Here is a 20,255-nt window from a genome sequence, read left to right as displayed (position 1 = left end):
ATCACCCCGAGTTTTGCTTCTCGCCGCTCGGTTTCCCGTAAGCGCCCAGGGCTCAGTAGAGGACCTCTGGCTGGTCAGTGCGCTTGCGCAGAGGACCGGCGGCTGAACTGGCTGGGCTGTCTTGCCCCCAAGGGCTGTGCTGTCAGGGCGCCTGCGCAGAAGGCCGGTAGGCTGGCAACGTTAAAAGGACTCGCTGCCAGCGTCGGGCGGTCAGTACGCCTGCGCGAGAGCTGAGCGCCGCGGTTCTTGACTGTGCTGCGCCGGTTCTTGACTGTGCTGCGCCGGACGGTGTGTGGAGCCATGCAGGGAGCCGACTCGAAGCAGCCCCCCAAGCGGCCCCGCTGCGATAGCAGCCCAAGGACGCCGCAAAACACCCGTTTCAAAGCGGCGAAGGGGTCCCCGGATCCCCTACCCTCAGACCACAAGACCTGGGACCCGGAGCAGGTGTGCCTCTTTCTGAAGCGCAATGGCTTCGAGGATTCCGCACTGCTGGACCGCATCCGAGGTAGCAGGGCTAGAGGGCTGAGGGGCTGGGGGACGGCGACCCGAGTCGGTGACCGCAGGCCTGAGGGAGGGCGCCCGCGGGCAGTGAGCAGGGGGCCTCAGAGAGGACCCAAGCGGAGGAGCGAGACGCGACGCGGGAGGCGGCAGAGGGGACGGACCCGAGGCGGGGGCGCCAGGGAGGGGTGACCTGAGGCGGAGAGCCTCTGAGAAGGGGGCCTGAGGCGGGGGAGACCTGGCGTGGGAGGCGGCAGAGGGGACGGACCGAGGCGGGGGCGCCAGGGAGGGGTGACCTGAGGCGGAGAGCCTCTGAGAAGGGGGCCTGAGGCGGGGGAGACCTGGCGTGGGAGGCGGCAGAGGGGACGGACCCGAGGCGGGGGCACCTGAGGGGATGGATACCCTGAGATGGTGGAAGGAGAAGTGGGGCGTCAGAAATGGGGGTCCCGTAGGAAGGAAGCTAACTTTGGGGCTTATGAAGCTGCGTGGGGCAATCGGCCTAAGTCTTCAGGGACTTGCCACCCCGGCGCCGGACAGGTGAGACTCTAGAGATTCTTTTCTTCTTTTCTTTTCTCTTTTTCTTTTTCTTTGTCTTTTTCTTTTTCTTTTCTTCCTTCCTTTCCTTCCTTTCTTCCTTCCTTTTCTTCCTCCCTTCTTTCCTTCCTTCCTTCCTTCCTTCCTTCCTTCCTTCCTTCCGTATCTATCATCTATCTATATATCTGTGTAGATAGATATATAGATGTACATACATATAATTGATTTCAGAGAGGAAGGGAGAGGGAGAGATAGAAACCCCAATGATGAGAGAGAATCGTTGATCAAACCCCAATGATGAGAGAGAGTCGTTGATTGGCTGCCTCCTGCACGCCCCACACTGGGCATTGAGCCCACAACCCCAGCCCGTGCCCCGACCGGAATCGGGTCCCTTTTTTGGTTAGAAGACCCTTTTCCCCAGACCTTGGCCAGAGGATTGCTGTCATCCAGGCCCACCAGGCTTGGAGATCCGGCAGCGCTTGAACACTTTCCCCGTTAGAGTGTATTCTGATGCTTCTTAGTTTCTCTTTCCTTTACACACCCATTTCCCCATTAGAGTGTATTCTGATGCTTCTTAGTTTCTCTTTCCTTTACACACCCATTTCCCCATTAGAGTGTATTCTGATGCTTCTTAGTTTCTCTTTCCTTTACACACCCATTTCCCCATTAGAGTGTATTCTGATGCTTCTTAGTTTCTCTTTCCTTCACACACACCCATTTCCCAAAACTTGGATTTCCCAAAACTTGGGGATTTCCCAAACGGGATGGAATTTGTTGGGTTAATCTCTGAATTCCAGGAAATAGCATTCCGATTAGGGGTCAATGTATGTTTGTTGACTACTTATAGAGCTTGGTAATGATCATGTTTTCTTCTCCAAAACCAGTTTCTCTGGCTAAATCTGGACACTGGGGTTGTTCAGTTGGCCTCTGGACACCCAGCAGCCCACCACTCGGCCATGTCACATGGGGAGGTGTGCAGGTTGTGCGTTTTAAGCAACTTGACTGACTCATCCATCCACTTGAAATCTATTCAACTTCCCCTTAATGCCTGTGAAGCTTAATTTATCTGGCTTTGTCCTCAGTAGAGAGGTGGTGTGATTTGCATATTCTGTGAACTTTTGCAATGTTGGCTGCAGCCCTGTTTGCCTAGGCTGGGGGACTAGGGTGGGAGGAACTTCAGTAGTCCAACGTAAAGATAACTTGATGTGTATAGAAATTGTACTTCTCTTTTCCCTTCTCCCCGTTTTAATTTCCTCCACTACTGGGATTGGAATTTTTCTTTGAGTAGTAACAAGTGGGGATGAAGTAGTTTTACAGTTTCTGTCTCCAAAATGTGATTGGCTATGTTGCCTCTCTGTTTCAGTGGTGTTCTGTAGATTAATTCATCAACTTTCAAAATGACCTGTTCTCTTGAGTCCACCGTCTAATGCCAATAAGAGACACTGCATGCTTTTAATCGGTAAAAACAGATCAAGTGTTTGCAGTTGCTCATTTCTTACTGCCTGCTTTGTCTTGACCAAACTTTAGTCAGGCTTCTCTAACTCTTGTTCGCCTCCAAAACTGAACAAACACTACACAAGTGAAATATGCCCCCTGGTCAGCTTTTCCTGGGGACACTGTCCTGTCAGACCCCACTGGGGTCCAATACCCTTCAAAGATTCTGCTTATCTCCGCTTGCCTCTCCTTTAGTCTAAAACAGTAACAACATCATTTTCTGTTTGATTTTTTTAAAAAATATATTTTATTGATTTTTTATGGAGAGGAAGGGAGAGGGAGAGAGAGTTGGCGATGAGAGAGAAACATCGCTACTGGGGATGTGCCCACAACTAAGGTACATGCCCTTGACCGGAATCGAACCTGGGACCCTTGAGTCCACAGGCTGACGCTCTATCCACTGAGCCAAACCGGTTAGGGCCTGTTTGATTTTTTTTAAATGTATTCTTATTGATTTCATAGAGGAAGGGAGAGAGAGAGAGAGAGAGAGAGAGAGAGAAACATCAATGATGAGAGAGAAACATTGATTGGCTGCTTCCTGCACGCCCCCTACTGGGGATCGACCCCAAAACCTGGGCACATGCCCTTGGTCGGAATCAAAACTGGGACCCTTCAGTCCACAGGCGGACGCTCTATCCAATGAGCCAAACCAGCCAAGGCTTCTGTTTGATTTTGAGCTGATTATTTATTTTTGAGATTGGAATGTTCTCCCTACTGCAGCAGTCTTTCTAAGTCCAAATTTGTTTTTATATGACAAAACTAAGCACAAGGTGCTGGGTCCTTTTCCTCATGATGAAATACAGTCTTACAGGAACCCTGAAATTCAGAGGCTATAATATATATATTTTTACAGGTGATGTGTTTGAGGTCCAAATATGTTAACTAACTTTCCACAGGTTACACAGCTAGAAAAAGGCAGAGTTTGGTTTTAAAGAGGTCTTTAGATTCCAGAATTCATGCCAGCTATACCTTAACAAGTGTTCTCTTCAAAAACCATTGGATTCCCCTCAACAGTAAAGGAACAAACAAATCAATGAATAAATTAAAAAAATTGGAGCCCTAGCTGGTTTGGCTCAATGTATAGAACGTTGGCCTAGGGACTGAAGGGTCCCAGGTTTGATTCCGGCCAAGGGCACATGCCCGGGTTGTGGCTTGATCCCCAGTAGGGGACGTGCAGGAGGCAGCCAATCAATGATTCTCTCTCATCATTGATGTTTTTCTCTCTCTCTCCCTCTCCCTTCCTCTCTAAAATCAATAAAATATATTTAAAAAAATAATTGGAGAGTATTCCCAAAGTTATAAAATCAACTAAGAGGGAGGGGAAAAGAATGGAAAAATGAGCAAAACACAATAACAGACTACTGACAACCAGCCAGGAAACAGAAAAAGACATTGTCTCAACAGTAATTGTAAAAATACTGATTTTTAAAAAAATATATTTTATTGATTTTTTACAGAGAGGAAGGGAGAGGGATAGAGAGTTAGAAACATCGATCAGCCGCCTCCTGCACACTCCCTACTGGGTATGTGCCCGCAACCAAGGTACATGCCCTTGACCGGAATCGAACCTGGGACCCTTGAGTCCGCAGGCCAATGCTCTATCCATTGAGCCAAACCGGTTAGGGCTAAAAATACTGATTTTTAAATTTAGTTTGGAAAATGTTTAAAGGTTGATAATAGGTGATAGGTGCCCTGGCCGGTGTGCTCAGTGAGTTGGATGGCATCCCTTGCATGAAAGGGTTGCTGGTTCTACTAGTTTTCCCAGTCAGGGCACTTGCCTAGGTTGTGGGCTTGATCCCCGGTACAGGGCATTGTTGGAGGCAGTTGCTCAATGGTTCTCTCTTACAGATGTTTCTCTCTCTCCCTCTACCTTTCTCTCTTTCTAAAAAATAATAAAAATATTTTTAAAAGATTGATAATAGAAGAAATGAGTAATCCAATATTAATGAAATTGTTAGTAGAATGGGGAAAAGTAGATTATAAACTGTAATTTTATTTGTGTAAAATTATGAAATTACATAGATAAATGTCTTGAATGATATCCAAAATGTTAACAGTGGTTATCAGGAGAATGTAAGTTTTGATATTTGATATTTGATATTTTTGTATTGTTTGGATTTCTGAGATTGCCTAATTTTTTCTAATATGCATATTTATTGATTTCAGAGAGGCAGGAAGAGAAGAGAGAGAGATAGAAACATCAATGATGAGAGAGAATCGTTGATAGGCTGCCTCTGGCACGCCCCCACTGGGGATCGAGCTCCCAACCTGGGCATATGCCCTGAATGAGAATTGAACCGTGATCTGGTTCATAGGTCAATGCTCAACCAGTGAGCCACGCTGGCTGTGCACCTTTTTTTTTTTCCTTCCTCCCTCCCTCTCTCCCTCCCTCTCCCTCTCTCTCTCTTTCTTTTTATGTGACTGTGAAAAATAGATATTTTTATAAAAAATATTTCCCACTCACCTCCACCTCCCCTTTGGTAATCATCATTACCTTTAGAAAGATTTCTGTTTGTTAGAAAATAAATAGTCCAGAGTTCTAGAATCTGAGGTCAGGAAGGACTAGAATTAATTATATAGAAAGAGAAAGAAAAACCACATATGTAAGTCTTTCCAAACACAGAGTATTGTGTGCTTTACTTGAAGGTTTTAGAACTAAATCAACACTTTGCCATCCCTCAGGCTGTGGGTTTGTCCTGACTATTCTAAGAACAATAGGATTTCCCTATCCCCATCCCAAACCTTAACTGCTTTAGGAGGAAGCTGCCAGTTTTGCAGCTGGACTTCTTTGCAAATAATTTACTCAATTAATTAAAAAATGTTTACCTGATTTATCATAAAAGCCTTTCTAATTAAAAGTAAGACCTTTTCAGATGCAAATAGAAAAGTGCTACAGTCCGTTGCCTGTAGTGGATACACTCAATAAATGTTGATCTGAGTAAATTCTGGTGGGTTCAAATGGAAAGAAATTGAAAATCATATGTTGTAAATACTGAAATCATTCATCTCTTTTTTACCTTTTCCTCCATAGAAAAGGAAATCACAGGTTCATTACTGTTCAATCTTGATGAATCTCATCTTGATAATCTTGGAATAAGGTAAGAATGATAAAATTCACATTGTAGCCAACAGTGTTTGCTATCTTTATTTATTTTTAGACATATTTTTTATCCATTTCAGAGAGGAAGGGAGAGAGAGATAGAAACACCAATGATGAGAGAGAATCATTGATCAGCTGCCTCCTGCACACCCTACTCTGGGGTTCGAGCCCACAACCCCAGCATGAGCCCTGACCGGGAATCCAACCATGACCTCCTTGTTCATAGGCAAACGCTCAACCACTGAGCCATGTCAGCTGGGTTCTTACGCCTTTTTATTCAACTTTGAGGGACAAAGCCCAAGATTGCTAATATTAACTGTCTACATTTTAAATCTTGGAAGTATTTTATTTTATATTTTTAAAAAATATATTTTTATTGATTTCAGAGAGGAAGGGAGAGGGGAGAGAGAGAAAGAGATAGAAACATCAATGATGAGATAGAATTATTATTTTTTAAAATGTATTTTTATTGATTTCAGAGAGGAAGGGAGAGGGAGAGAGAGATAGAAACATCAATGATGAGAGAATCATTGATAGGGTGCCTCTTGCATGCCCCCCACTGGGGATCAAGCCCGAAACCCAGGCATGTGCCCCTGACCGGAATCGAACCCAGGACTCTTCAGTCCACAGACCGATGCTCTATCCACTGAGGCAAATTAGCTAGGGTGAGATAGATTATTGATCAGCTGCTTCCTGCACACCCCCCACCGGGGATTGAGGCAACCCGGGCATATGCTCTTGACCGGAATCGAACCTGAGACCCTTTAGTCTGCAGGCTGATGCTCTACCACTGAAGCAAACCAGCTAGGGCAAATCTAGGAAGTGTTTTTAAAACAATCCACAGTTTTAAACAAAAATACAGTTGTTTTTGTTTGTATTTGCTATGTAAATTCTGTTTAATATTATTAATGATTCCTATTTTTTAAAATTTTGCTGATGAGCCTTCGCAAAGTTGGTAGCAACCAAATTTTTACTCTCAATTTCAGGATTAATTGAATTACACACCAGAATATAGTTAAGAACTCATAGGGGCAAAAATGTTGGCAAGAAGAATCAAGTCTAGAATCCTATCTTGATCATATTTCTAGAACTTTTAAAGCTATCTTAAGACTGGAATATAACTCGGTTATTAGATTTAGAGACACAAAATAATTTGGCACTTTTTAGTTAATTAATTTGGGACAAGTTATTTAACCTTCAGGTTCTGCACCTGTGAAATGGATAATAATAATAAAACAATGTATGTCAAGTGATTAGTACATGATAAGCCCTTAATAAATGACATATATGTTATATATCTTTATGTATGTATGTATGGCTGGAGGTTCTAAGGTCTAGATTAGTGTGGGTCCACTTAGAAGACCTCAGTTGAGTCCTCACTGGTTTGGCTCAGTGGATAGAGCATAGGCTTGCAGACTGAAGGGTCCCAGGTTCGATTCCGGTCAAGGGCACATGCCCAGGTTGTGAGCTCGATCTCCAATGGGGGGTGTGCAGGAGGCAGCTGATCAATGATTCTCTCTCATCACTGATATTTCTATCTCTCTCTCCCTCTCACTTCCACTCTGAAATCAATAAAAATATATTAAAAAATAAAGACCTCAGTTGAGGCCCTGACCAGGTAGCTCAGTTGGTTAGAGCATCATCTCCATATACCAAGGTTGTGGGTTCATTCCTGGTCAGGGCACATACAAGAATCAATCATCAACTGATGAATGCATAAAATAAGTAGAACAACAAATTGATGTTTCTCTTTCTCTAAAAATCAATAAATAAACATTTAAAACACATAAAACTCAATTGAGGATGCAATATTTAAATATTCCTTAAAATGGAGATTTTGCTTCTTTTAGAGAATTGACAACAGTGGTGAAATGTAGTCTTTTCTTATGGAATTCCACTTACCTAAATGTTGTTTGTGGGAACAGTAACCAAAGAATCAAATCAAGAGATTATACTGAATTGCTTCGTGTACTTGTTGCTTAATAATTGATAACAGAAATAGATTGTGAAAAAAGATCACTGTTTTTCCCCCCATTTATTTTTATAAAGAGTGGAAGGGAGGAAGGCAGGGAGGGGAAAAGAAAGACAGAAACATTGATGTGAGAGAGACACGTGGATTGGTTGCCTCCCACACGAACCCGGACCAGGGCTGGGGATCAAACCTGCAACCCAGGTACATGCCCTTGACTGGGAATCAGACCCTTGACCCTTCGGTCTGAGGGACAACACTCTAACCCAGTGGTTCTCAACCTTCTGGCCCTTTAAATACAGTTCCTCATGTTGTGACCCCAACCATAAAATTATTTTCGTTGCTACTTCATAACTGTAATTTTGCTACTGTTATGAATCGTAATGTAAGTATCTGATATGCAGGATGGTCTTAGGCGACCCCTGTGAAAAGGTCATTCGACTGCCAAAGGGGTCTCGACCCACAGGTTGAGAACTGCTGCTCTAACCACTGAGAAACACTGGCCAGGGTGAAAATAGGGACCTCATCTTGCTTCTTCATAATCACATTTCAACACCCTTCTCTTCCTCAAAGTCTCCCTTACTACCTATTTTCTATGTATAATAGTTGCTTACTATTTTTAAAATATATATATATATATTTTAATTAATCTTTATTATTGAGATTATTACAGATGTCCCTCTTTTTTCCTCCCATAGCTCCCCTCCACCCGGTTCCCACCCCAACCCAGGCCCTCCCCACCCTATTGTTTGTGTCCATAGGTAATGCATACATGCATATAAGATCTTTGTCTAATCTCTTCTCGCACCCCCCCACACACCCCATTCCCTCTGAGAACCATCAGTCTGTTCCATTTCCATGCCCCTGATTCTATTCCATTCACCAGTTTATTCTGTTCATTAGGTTATTTATTTATTTGATTTTTAGATTCACTTGTTGATAAATATGTATTTGTTGTCACTTTGTTGTTCATGTTTTTTTATCTTTACCTTTTTCTTCTTCCTCTCCTTAAAGAATACCCTTCAGCATTTCATATAATACTGGTTTGGTGGTGATGAACTCCTTTGGCTTTTTCTTGTCTGTGAAGCTCTTTATCTGACCTTCAATTCTAAATGATAGCTTTGCTGGGTAGAGTATTCTTGGTTGTAGGTTCTTGCTATTCATCACTTTGAATATTTTTTGCCACTCCCTTCTGGCCTGCATGGTTTCTGTTGAGAAATCAGTTGATAGTCATATGGGTACTCCCTTGTAGGTAACTAACTTTTTTTTCCTTGTTGCTTTTAAGATTCTCTCTTTGTCTTTTGCCCTTGGCATTTTAATTATGATGTCTCTTGGTTTGGTCCTCTTTGGATTCCTCTTGTTTGGGGTTCTCTGTGCTTCCTGGACTTCTAAGTCTATTTCTTTCACCAGGTAGGGGAAGTTTTCTGTCATTATTTCTTCAAATAGGTTTTCAGTATCTTGCTCACTCTCTCTTCTTCTGGCACCCCCATAATTCAGATGTTGGTACACTTGAAGTTGTCCCAGAGGCTTCTTACACTATCTTCATATTTTTGGATTCTTTTTTCTTTTTGCTCTTCTTGCTGGGTGTTTTTTGCTTCCTCGTATTTCAAAACATCCATTTGATTCTCGGGATCCTCTAGTCTACTGTTGAACCCCTGTGTATTATTCTTTATTTCTGTCAGTGTATGCTTAATTTCTGACTGGTCCTTTTCCATTTTTTTGGCATTCTCACTAAGATCCATGAAAGTCTCACTAAGTTCCTCAGAGGTTTCTTGAAGATTCTTGAGTAACCTTATAACCGTGGTTTTGAACTTCATATCCAGTAGTTTAAAATATATTTTTATTGATTTCAGAGAGGAAGGGAGAGGGAGAGAGAGATAGAAACGGAATCAAGCCTGCAACATAGGCATGTGCCCTTGACTGGAATTGAACCCGGGACCATTCAGTCCATTGGCCAACACTCTATTCAGTGAGCCAAACCAGCTAGGGCAAGTTGCTTACTATTTTAATTGAATGGAATTTGTTCCAATAGAGTCTTTCTTTTAAAGGAAACTATATACTTTGTGGACCCAAATATTATTGTTTTATTAAATAATATTTATAGAGGGCTCACTATGTGTTAGACACTCTTCTTGGAATTAGGGACACATGAGTAAACAAAATAAACAAAATTCCAAAAGGAACACCATATGGCATACTTATGTGCCTGCCTCTTATAACCCTGAGGTAGATTCTGCAGGACTCCTCAGAGCTGTGTTTTCCTATATAGCGGCCACTAGCTACATGTTTAAATTAATTTAAATTAAATAAAAATGTCAATTCCTGCCCAGCCAGCGTGGCCCAGTGGTTGAACCAGGAGGTCAGGGTTCAATTCCTGATCAGGGCATATGCCTAGGTTGTGGGCTTGATCCCCAATAGGGAGCATGCAGAAGGCAGATGATTAATGATTCTCTCTCATCATTGATGTTTCTATCTCTCTCCCTTTCCCTTCCTTTCTGAAATCAATAAAAAAATATATATTTTAAGGAGTCAATTCTTCAATTACACTAGCCATATTTCACATACTCAATACCACTTATGGCTAGTAGCTACTATGTTGGACTAGACAGACTTTACTTTTCCATCATGGCAACGTTCTACTGGACAGAGCTGCCCTTGAGGATCCTAGTGGGGCCAGCGAAACTTGTTCCTAGCAGTACCAGTGCAGCAAACTTTCAATATACCCTTGTACTTTTCCCCCCTCTTTTCCTGTTTCACTCTTCCTAGTCCCCCACTCTTATTCCCTGGATTCACATCCTAAAATACATTACCTCTATGCAAGCTCTCATCCTAGACCAGGGGTGAGAAACATCCAGCCTGTGGGCCATATAAGGCCTGCAAAATCATTAATTAACTCACCCCTAGGGGTTAGTTAATTAAATGTTTGACCAAATATAGTAGGCTAATTTTTAAGTTGATAATTTTGTGTGTCCAGAGAATGATGTTATAAATATCCAAATGGCCCTTGGCAGAAAAAAGGTTCCCCACCCCTGTCCTAAACTCTGCTTTCTGGGCAGAATCCAGTTTAGGCAAGTACTTGTATTTCCTTAATTTTATGATCTGCTGTTGATTTAAAAGGTTTTTCTAGGAAATAAGAAACATTGTCACATTAAATGTGCACCCCCTCTATCCTCCCTCTTTCTCTCTAAAAAATCAATGAATACATTAAAAAAAAAAAAACACAGCTGATGAGGAGGATAGAGGACTAGTAAAACACAAGATATGGTGCTTTGATGATTATCACCTTAGGTCTCAAGGTACAATATAGAGGCCAATTGTAGCATTTCTGACTCCAAGTCTATGTAGGGCTTTTAGCAAAATAATTAATTTTTTCAATCCAGTTAGCTAGTAGATCAGGAAAGGTGAACCCCTTGCCTGCCAACAGTCAGCTGGGCTAATATGCCTGGACCAATTAGTAAGTGTAAATTAAACCAAACCCAGGTTTGGTTACCTGCCACAACAAAAGCCAAACTTGTGAGATAGGTACTGGTGTGAAGGAAAGAGGTTTTCAAGTTCCAGCCACTTGAGAAAATGGGGGACTCTCATCCCAAAGCCATCTTAACATCTCAGTGGAGGCAGGGGTTTTTATCAGGAAGGAGAGGGGAAACAGAACAAAGAAATCTGGGAGGGGGCTGTGGATGTGCAGGCAGTTTTTGTTGGTTCCAACATGGAACTTGTCAGCCAAGTCTGGTGTTCAAGCTGCCCCAGGCCCAGACAGGACTCAGGATACCCGGTTTCTACGATACGCTCAAGAGAAGGCTGTAATCGATTTATGGCAGGCATAACTAACCATGCCTTTGTGGTAATTGTTTTTTAAATATATATTTTTTATTTCGGAGAGGGAGAGGCAGAAACATCAATGATGAGAGAGAATTGTTGATTGGCTGCCTCTTGCATGCCCCTACTGGGGATGGAGCCTGCAACCAGAGCATGTGCCTTAACTGGGAATTAAACTGTGACCTCCTGGTTTAAAGGTCAATGCTCAACCTCTGAGCCACACTGGCCGGGCTTGTCATTCTTTTTAATCTTCTGTGATGATTATTATTAAGCAAATCATGATAAATTTGCTTATTCTGTTAAAATTTTAGGTCCCTGGGGGAGAGAAAGAAGCTGCTTAATTCTATCCAACTGAGTCAAATTCATGTTGATACAGTGAAGGTAAGAATAATTTAAGGTTATTATGTTTTTATTTTATTTTATTTTTTAATATCTTTATTGATTTCAGAGAGGAAGGGAGAGGGAAAGAGAGATAGAATAATTGATTGGCTACCTCTTGCACCTCCCACAATGGGGATCAAGCCCACAACCCAGGCATGCGCCCTTGACCGGATCGAACCCAGGACCCCTCAGTCCGCAGGCTGACGCTCTATCCACTGAGCCAAACCAGCTAGGGCAGTTTATTATGTTTTTTGAGTATAAAGTGAGAATAGAAGGAAATCTGCTTCTCAGTAATAGGATTGTGAATAATGGGTTTTGACTTCTTTAAGCTTTCTGCATTTTCTAAGCTAAGTACAGAATATTTACATCAAAGGAAAACTAAAATATTTTAAACACATAGAGAAGCATAGATCACTGCCCAGCCTGTCAAATCTTTTTTTTTTTTTTAATATATTTTATTGATTTTTTACAGAGAGGAAGGGAGAGAGATAGAGAGTTAGAAACATCGATGAGAGAGAAACATCGATCAGCTGCCTCCTGCACATCTCCTATTGGGGATGTGCCGGCAACCCAGATACATGCCCTCGACCAGAATCGAACCTGGGACGTTTCAGTCCGCAGGTCGACGCTCTATCCACTGAGCCAAACCGGTTTCGGCCAGCCTGTCAAATCTTAACATTTTGCCCAACTTGCTGCAAATCTATTGTTTTTAGAACAAAATATTAGAAACAATGTAAGAGTTCCTTTGTACCCCTACTAGATTATATTTTCATCCTTTCTTCCTCAAAAGGAATCACCATCCTGAATTGGTGTTTAATAATTTTCATGAATGGCCTTGGCTGATGTGGCTCAGTTGGTTGGAGTGAAGTCCTATACCCCAAAAGGCTGCAGGTTATTTTTCTGGTCAGGGCACATACCCAGGTTTTGGGTTCCATCTCTGGTTGTAGTGCATGTGGGAGGCAACTGATCAATGCTTCCCTCTCACATTGATGTTTCTCTCTCTTTCTAAAATCAATAAGGATTATTGGGTAAGGATTAAAAAAAATAATTTTCATGAATGTTTTGTACTTTTATTACATATTTGTGTATAGCCATAAATAATGTACAGTATTGTTTTACATGTTTTTTAAAATTTTTATATAAATCATTTCACATTAAGTAACGTTTTAAACTTTTATTTAACATTATATATATTTTTTATATTTATGTATATATATATTTTTTAATCCTCATCCAAGGAATTTTTTTTATTGATTTGGGGTGAGGAAAGACAGAGAAAATAAAACATCGAATGGTTGCCACCAATACTCGACCTGACTGGGGATCAAACCTGCAACCTGAATATGTGCTCTGACTGGAATTGAACCCAAGACTCTTGTGTGCACAGAATGACACTCCAACCAACTGAGCCACACTGGCCAGAGCTAACATCCTATTTTTGAGAATCATCCACAGCGACACAAATAACCCAAGTTACCACCCTTAGCCATAGAATAACTTTTGTTTTATTTTGTGAACTTTAGAAAGAGGAAGAGAGGGAGAGAAAACCAATGGGTTGCCTCTTACATGAACCCCAAATGGAGACGACTGAACTGGCAACCTGGGTGTGTGCCCTGACTGGAATTGAACCAGCAACCTTTCAGTGCATGGGACAATGCCTCACCCACTGAGTTACACTGGCCAGAGCAACTCTTTTTTTATCTAAACAGCTTTAGTGTGATATAATTCAGTACCTTACAATTCACTCATTTCATTTTTTAAAATATATTTTTATTGATTTCAGAGAGGAAGGGAGAGGGAGAGAAAGATAGAAACATCAATGATGAGAGGGAATCATTGATTGCTGCCTCCTTCACACCCTGGACTGGGGATCCAGTCTGCAACCCCGGAATGTACCCCGACTGGAAATTGAACCACCACTTCCTGGTTCATAGGTTGGCACTCAACCACTGAGCCACACCTGCCAGGCTAAATGTTTTTTAAAAGCTTCACAAGTTGATTAGTCATTATTATAATCTAAATTATAAGAGTTCTTTATATATTCTGGATACAAGTCCCATATCAGATATAAGATATGCAATTTTTTCTCCCATTCTGTGGATTGTCTTTTTTACTTTCTTATTGGTATTTTTTGGAGCAGAAATTTTTAAAATTTTGATGTAGTCTAGTTTACCTATCTTTTCTTTTTTGCCTCTTGTGCTTTTGGTGTCATATTTAGGAAACCATTGTCTAAACCAAGGTTGCACACAACCTTTTTTCTTGACTCTGTTTCCTTCATGCTAAATTTAGTTAAATTGGCCTCTAAAGCCAGGAATTACATAATGGTGAGGAGGAAATATAGAGCTTAACACAATAGGCACTAATTTGTCAAATGTATTAATGAATCTTAAAGTAAAATGCCTGCTTTATGTATTTTCTCTTACCTATTATGTGTTGTTATAGAATCACCAACTCTGAATAATCTTTTTCTAATGGGTCCCTCTTTCCTTTCTTCTGGGTAGAGCTGAACACTCCTTCGTTTGTTTCTCCCCATTCTCTTTCCCTGCTACTCTGGACATAAATTCTGTTATCTTTCCAAGAGGGTAGAAATGATACCTTACCCATCTGTTATCCCCAGTACTTGGCATATACAGAGGATTTAATAGACTTGTTTCATTTTGCTTGGCTAGTAACACAGTAGAGTATATAGCCTTTAAATGTGACAAGTAGCCCTAGCTGGTTTGGCTCAGTGGATAGAGTGTTTGGCCTGCGGACTGAAGAGTCCCGGGTTCAATTCCAGTCAAGGGCACATGCCTGGGTTTCGGGCTCGATCCCCAATAGGGGGCATGCAGGAGGCAGCCAGTCAATGATTCTCTGTCATCATTGATCTTTCTATCTCTCTCTCCCTCTCCCTGAAATCAATAAAAATATATGAAAAATAAATAAAAGTGATAAGTGGACCATGTAACTATATAAAGGAGCAGTTTGTTTATTTATTTTTGTTAATCCTCACTGGTGGATAATCTTTCATTGATTTTTAAAGAGAGTGGGAGGGAGGGGGAGAAAGAGAAAGACAGAGAGAGACACATTGATTGGTTGCCTCCTACATGCACCCCAACCAACCGGGGCCTGGGATCAACCTGCAACCCAGGTAGATGCCCTTGACTGGGAATTGAACCCTCAAGCCTTTGGTGTGTGGGCGGGGGTGCAGCCTGAGGTCCCCCATCAAGCCCTATCGGGCAAAGGGCGTGGCCTGAGGTTCCCCGTCAAGCCCTGCCGGGCGGGGGGCTTGGCCTGAGGTCCCTCGCCCCAGCCAGGCACCATGCAGCCTCAGGTCCCTGCTGTTCGGTCGTGATGTTACGGCATCCCAGCTAATTTGCATATTCCTCTATTATATAGATAGATATGTTCCTGCCTATGATTTCTTATCTATATGATAGGAGGGTTTTTTCTTTTCTTTCTTTTTCAATCTTTCTTAGGATTTTAGTGGTGGGTACTATATAGATACATTCAGAAAAAGATGTAGACACAATGCCAATAGTAATATGGCTTATGTGATCTGAATGAGAGTGTTAAAATAGTATGTTTAACTTGAATACAAGACTAACTTATTAAAGGCTAGTTAAGTAATATATAATAAAAATATTGAAATCCTTATATTTCTGTTTTTAGGTTCATTAGAAGAAGTAAAATATACCCAGATCTAATATACTTTATCTGTCTATTAGTGATATCTAAATAAGATAATGATGTTAATACCTTGTTATTTTCCTTAGTATTAGTCTTGAGACCAATTAAATGGCTTTGATTTTGCACTATAGATAGGCATGGCTACATAAAAATTTTAAATAGAGTTATGAATTTTTACTTATATTAGTTTAAACATAATTTTCTAGGTTATTAATGATCCTATCCATGGCCATATTGAACTTCACCCTCTCCTTATCCGAATCATCGACACACCTCAATTTCAGCGGCTTCGATATATTAAACAGTTGGGAGGCACTTACTATGTTTTTCCAGGAGCTTCACACAATCGATTTGAACATAGTCTAGGGTAAGAAGGGGATCTGGGTGGGGAACTTACAGTTACGTATTAAGTATCTTCTCTATCTCATTAAATGATTGTCTGGTCTTTTAGAGAATAGTTTTACAAAAATGGTAATAATATGAAATATTCGAGGTTTTGATTTACTATGCTGTATTTTATTTATTTTATGTACTCTTATAAGCCACTATAGATCCTTCCTAGGAAAATAATGTAAGTGTCTATTGAGTGGTCATTTGGTTGAAATATTTGTGTTTAAAAAAAGTTACTGGGGGGTGGGGGTGGGAAGGGGGGTAGCTAATACTTTCAACAATAAAGATAGTTGTAATTCCAGTTTGGTCCTGGGAGTGTGTCCATGCAGCATCCACCTACTCTGCCACCATTTTTAATCTCTGAACAATAAAGATGAATTTTTAAAATAAGTAGAGCCAGGAGGACATAAACAGGGAAGAACTAGACAATTTTCCCTATTTTCTTTTAAGAACTCATAGTATTACTTTTAATATATATATATTTATTGATTTCAGAGAAAAGGGAGGGGAGAGAGAGAGAGAAACATCAGTGATGAGAGAGAATCATTAATTGGGAGCATTTTTAATTATCCAGAACACATGTATCTACTCAGATGTTCATTCATCAACAAATATTTATTGAAAACTTGCTAGGCCCTACCAAATCAACAAGATAGCAATTCTCTCTAACCTCATGGGGCTCAACATTTAGAGAAGAAAGGTACTGTATTCATTCAGAAATTACTTTCAGAGGGAAGTGCTAAAAGTGCATTTAATATTTGTTAGGCATTTTATCTCTTCAATCTGTGTTGTAAACATTACAAAGTAGAAGCCCTCCCTCTCCCCAGCCCCTGGCAACCACCTTTCTACTTTCTGTTTCTATGAATTGGACTATTCTAGGTACCTCATATAAGTGATATCATACAATATTTGTCTTTTTTGTGACTGGCTGTTTCACTTTGTATAATTTCCTCAAGGTTCCTCCATGTTGGAGCATATGTCAGAATTTTCTTTTTAAGAGTGACTAATATTCCATTGTATGTATCTATTACATTTTGTTTATCCCTTCATTCAGTGGTGGACACTGAGTTGTTTCTACCTCTTTGGCAATTGAGAACAGTGCTGCTAGGAACATGAGTGTACATTTATATCTTAAAGACCCTGATTTCAATTGTTTTGGATATATACACAGAATTGGAGTTATTGAATCATATGGTAATTTTAGTTGTAAATTTTTAAAAATATGTTTTTATTGATTTCAGAGAGGAAGGGAGAGGGAGAGAGAGAGAGAAACATCAATGAGGAGAGAGAATCACTGATCGGCTGCCTCTTGCATGCCCCACCCTGGGGACTGAGCCCATAACCCAGGCATGTGCCCTGACTGGGAATCTAACCGTGACCTCCTGGTTCTTTGACACTCAACCACTGAGGCACACCGGCTGGGCTAGTTTTCATTTTTTGAGGAACCATCCTAGTGCCTGCATTATTATACATTTCCATTAACAGTGTACAAGGGTTCCAATTTCTCCACATCCAGGCTAACACTTGTTATTAATTATTTTGTGTTTTTTTGTTTTGTTTTTGAATAATAGCCATTCTAATGGGTGTGAGGCATTGTTTCATTGTGGTTTTGATTTTGCATTTTCCTAATGATTAGTGATGCTGAGCCAAGAGGTCCTGCTTTGGGGATTTTGTTTGTGTGTTCCTATCAAGTTCCAAAACACACTATTCTTTTAAGTTGCCTTAGAGATATATGACAACATTTGAGAAACATTAAAGTTCTTCAGGGCCAAAATATCACTTGTATCTTCAAACTAAAGAGTGATTTCTTTGTTTTGTTTTGTATTTTTTGCTCTGCAGTGTAGGATATCTAGCAGGATGTCTAGTTCGAGAACTGAGTGAAAAACAACCAGAGCTGCAGATAAATGAACGAGATATGCTATGTGTTCAGATTGCTGGGCTTTGTCATGATCTCGGTAAGCTATACAAAAAGCCAAGGCTGTTATGAAAAACTATAACATCTTTGAAAATAAAAAATCCAACTAACCAAGAGAAATATGAAAATTGTGTTTTAATTCTTCAGTTAACATTAATATAAATGTGCCACTGCATCTTCCTAGAATCATCCATAAAGCCAAGGGGTTGCTATTTCATCTTTTTGTAGCTTTTCAGTGAATTTCCCATGTCAAACATCGTTGCTACAGGTTATAAGAAAGGACTTTCTGATAGTGAGGTTTTTCTAGCTACTCTGTTTAAGATGATGTGAATTTGATTTTTCTTTTATCCTTCTTGTTGAATAAAATTGCCATTTTACCTTCAGTTACTTTGTCGATCCATTTTTCTCATTCCTAGACTACATAATCTGCCCTAGAAGATTAAGAGAACTCCTTCTCTTCCCTCACCCATCTGATGTCTTGAATCACTTAAATCCAAGTAAAAGATTACTATCCTTTTCCTTTGACACAGAAAGAGAAAAGAGACTGTATTCTTTTATATATATATATATATATTTTTAAATATATTTTTATTGATTTCAGAGAGAAAGGGAGAGGGACAGAGAGATAAAAACATCAATGATGAGAGAGAATCATTGATTGTTGCCTCCTGCATACCCCCCACTGGGGATGGATCCTGCAACCCAGGCATGTGTCCTTGACTGGTCCCTTCAGTCCGCAGGCCGACACTCTATCCATTGAGCCAGACTGGCTAGGGCAAGACTGTATTCTTTTATCACAGGAGTTTTGCCCCATCCTTGTAGTTTAGTCCTACCCTGAGAATTTGTGTGTGCCCTTAGGGCAGGAAAGGAGAGGTGTCTGTGTTTCAATAGTGATACTTTTCTTTTTTAATGTTTAAAAAATATTCTTTTATTGATTTCAGAGAAGAAGAGAGAGGTAGACACATCAGTGATGAGAGAAAATCATTGATTGGCTGCCTTCTGCATGCCCCCCCACCCCACCAGGGATCGAGCCCACAACCTGGGAATGTGCTCTGACCAGGAATCAAACCATGACCTCCTGGTTTATCGATCAACCACTGAGCCACACCGGCTAGGCAATATACAGATACTTAAAGGGATAGGACACTCTCTTCACCATGTCCCCTTGGAGATGTCAATAGGATTAAATTTGATAGACTCCTGGTATTTTAAGAGGGAATCATTGGGAAATCTTTGCCAGTCCCCAGAAGTTTGAGTACTACAGTAATAGGCCTTTATGGGTGACATGCAAAAGGGCCCAGGCCTGGTCCAGGTGGGTTCCCTCTCCAGCAGAGTAATTCACTTCTACAGAAATTCTGATAATTCCAGAATTTGGTTTCACTTCAACCAAATTTCATATTAGTAAATGTTATGAAATGTTAAAATCACTTATGATTAAGATAAACTTGTGATTTCCACTTTGATGGTTCATATTATTGGTAAAAACCCAGGAAACAACCTCAACGTGTGTATATTTATTCTGAATATATTATCTGCATTATAGAATTTACATAAAAATAGATGTTTTAAAGGATGAGCATAATAAAATAAAGTTTTGATATTTTATTCCTGCATCCCAGTGGATTGTCTTAAAATAACTGCTATTTTAATGCAGATATTCAACCTGCAGTTGCCAAAAGTTTTTTGCCATTAACATTCCTTTAAGTTACATAAAACTGTCTTTTCACCAGTTATGCGAGTTCTGGTGACTCAGAGACCCCTCTATAAAGAGCTTACTTTCTGCTCTACCTAGTTTGGCTCAGTGGATAGAGCATCAGCCTGTGGACTAAAAGGTCCTGAGTTCAATTCCAGTCAAGGGCACATGCCTGGGTTGCGGGCTCAATCCCCAGTAAGGGGGCGTGCAGGAGGCAGCCAATCAATGATTCTCTCTCATCATTGATGTTTCTGTCTCTCTCTCCCTCTCCCTTCCTCTCTAAAATCCATAAATATATATTAAAAGGAAAAAGAGCTTACTTTCCCATATGGTTCTGCTTCCTGTTCTCTTGTTTTTAGAAAATAGGAAGGAAGGATTTATCCCTGTTTGTGATGTATTTGTAGATTATTGATTTCTGTTGATATTCAAGGTAAAACTAAAACAATTTTAAAAAATCGACTCAGTTTTTACATTTTTCTTGTTCTAAGGCTGCTTTTGTTTTTAAGGTCATGGGCCATTTTCTCATATGTTTGATGGAAGATTTATTCCACTTGCTCGCCAAGGAGTGAAATGGAAGGTATGTATTCACATATTCAATAGTCAATAAAATAATGACTATTTAAGCAGCCATTATTGTGTTATAGTATACTTCCTTCCCCATTACAGTTTTCAGGATGCTTTTATATCTATGTTTTTATTTGATTCTCACAGTCTGTAAAGAAGGAATGATTAGCTCCATTTTCACAAGTGTAAAGGAACTTGAAACGCAGAGGTGTATTGATATACCAAAATTCAA

General features: G+C 40.5%; 1 protein-coding gene across 1 annotated transcript in view; it reads left to right on the top strand.

The window, feature by feature from the left end:
• The first annotated feature begins 233 nt into the window (after nt 1-233).
• The window catches only part of SAMHD1 (SAM and HD domain containing deoxynucleoside triphosphate triphosphohydrolase 1), a 59,653-nt gene continuing 39,631 nt past the window's right edge, over nt 234-20,255 (top strand). The window contains exons 1-6 of the mRNA XM_070420260.1: nt 234-505; nt 5,558-5,624; nt 11,723-11,792; nt 15,668-15,828; nt 17,691-17,806; nt 19,966-20,036. Of these exons, the coding sequence (XP_070276361.1) occupies nt 301-505; nt 5,558-5,624; nt 11,723-11,792; nt 15,668-15,828; nt 17,691-17,806; nt 19,966-20,036 (690 nt within the window). The 5' untranslated portion in view covers nt 234-300. The remainder of the gene's footprint in view (nt 506-5,557; nt 5,625-11,722; nt 11,793-15,667; nt 15,829-17,690; nt 17,807-19,965; nt 20,037-20,255) is intronic.

Source organism: Myotis yumanensis, unplaced genomic scaffold (assembly GCF_028538775.1).
Source record: "Myotis yumanensis isolate MYYU_CA2020_CCGP unplaced genomic scaffold, mMyoYum1.0.hap1 SCAF_7, whole genome shotgun sequence".
NCBI lineage: Eukaryota > Metazoa > Chordata > Mammalia > Chiroptera > Vespertilionidae > Myotis > Myotis yumanensis.
This window is presented reverse-complemented; position numbering and strand designations above follow the sequence as displayed.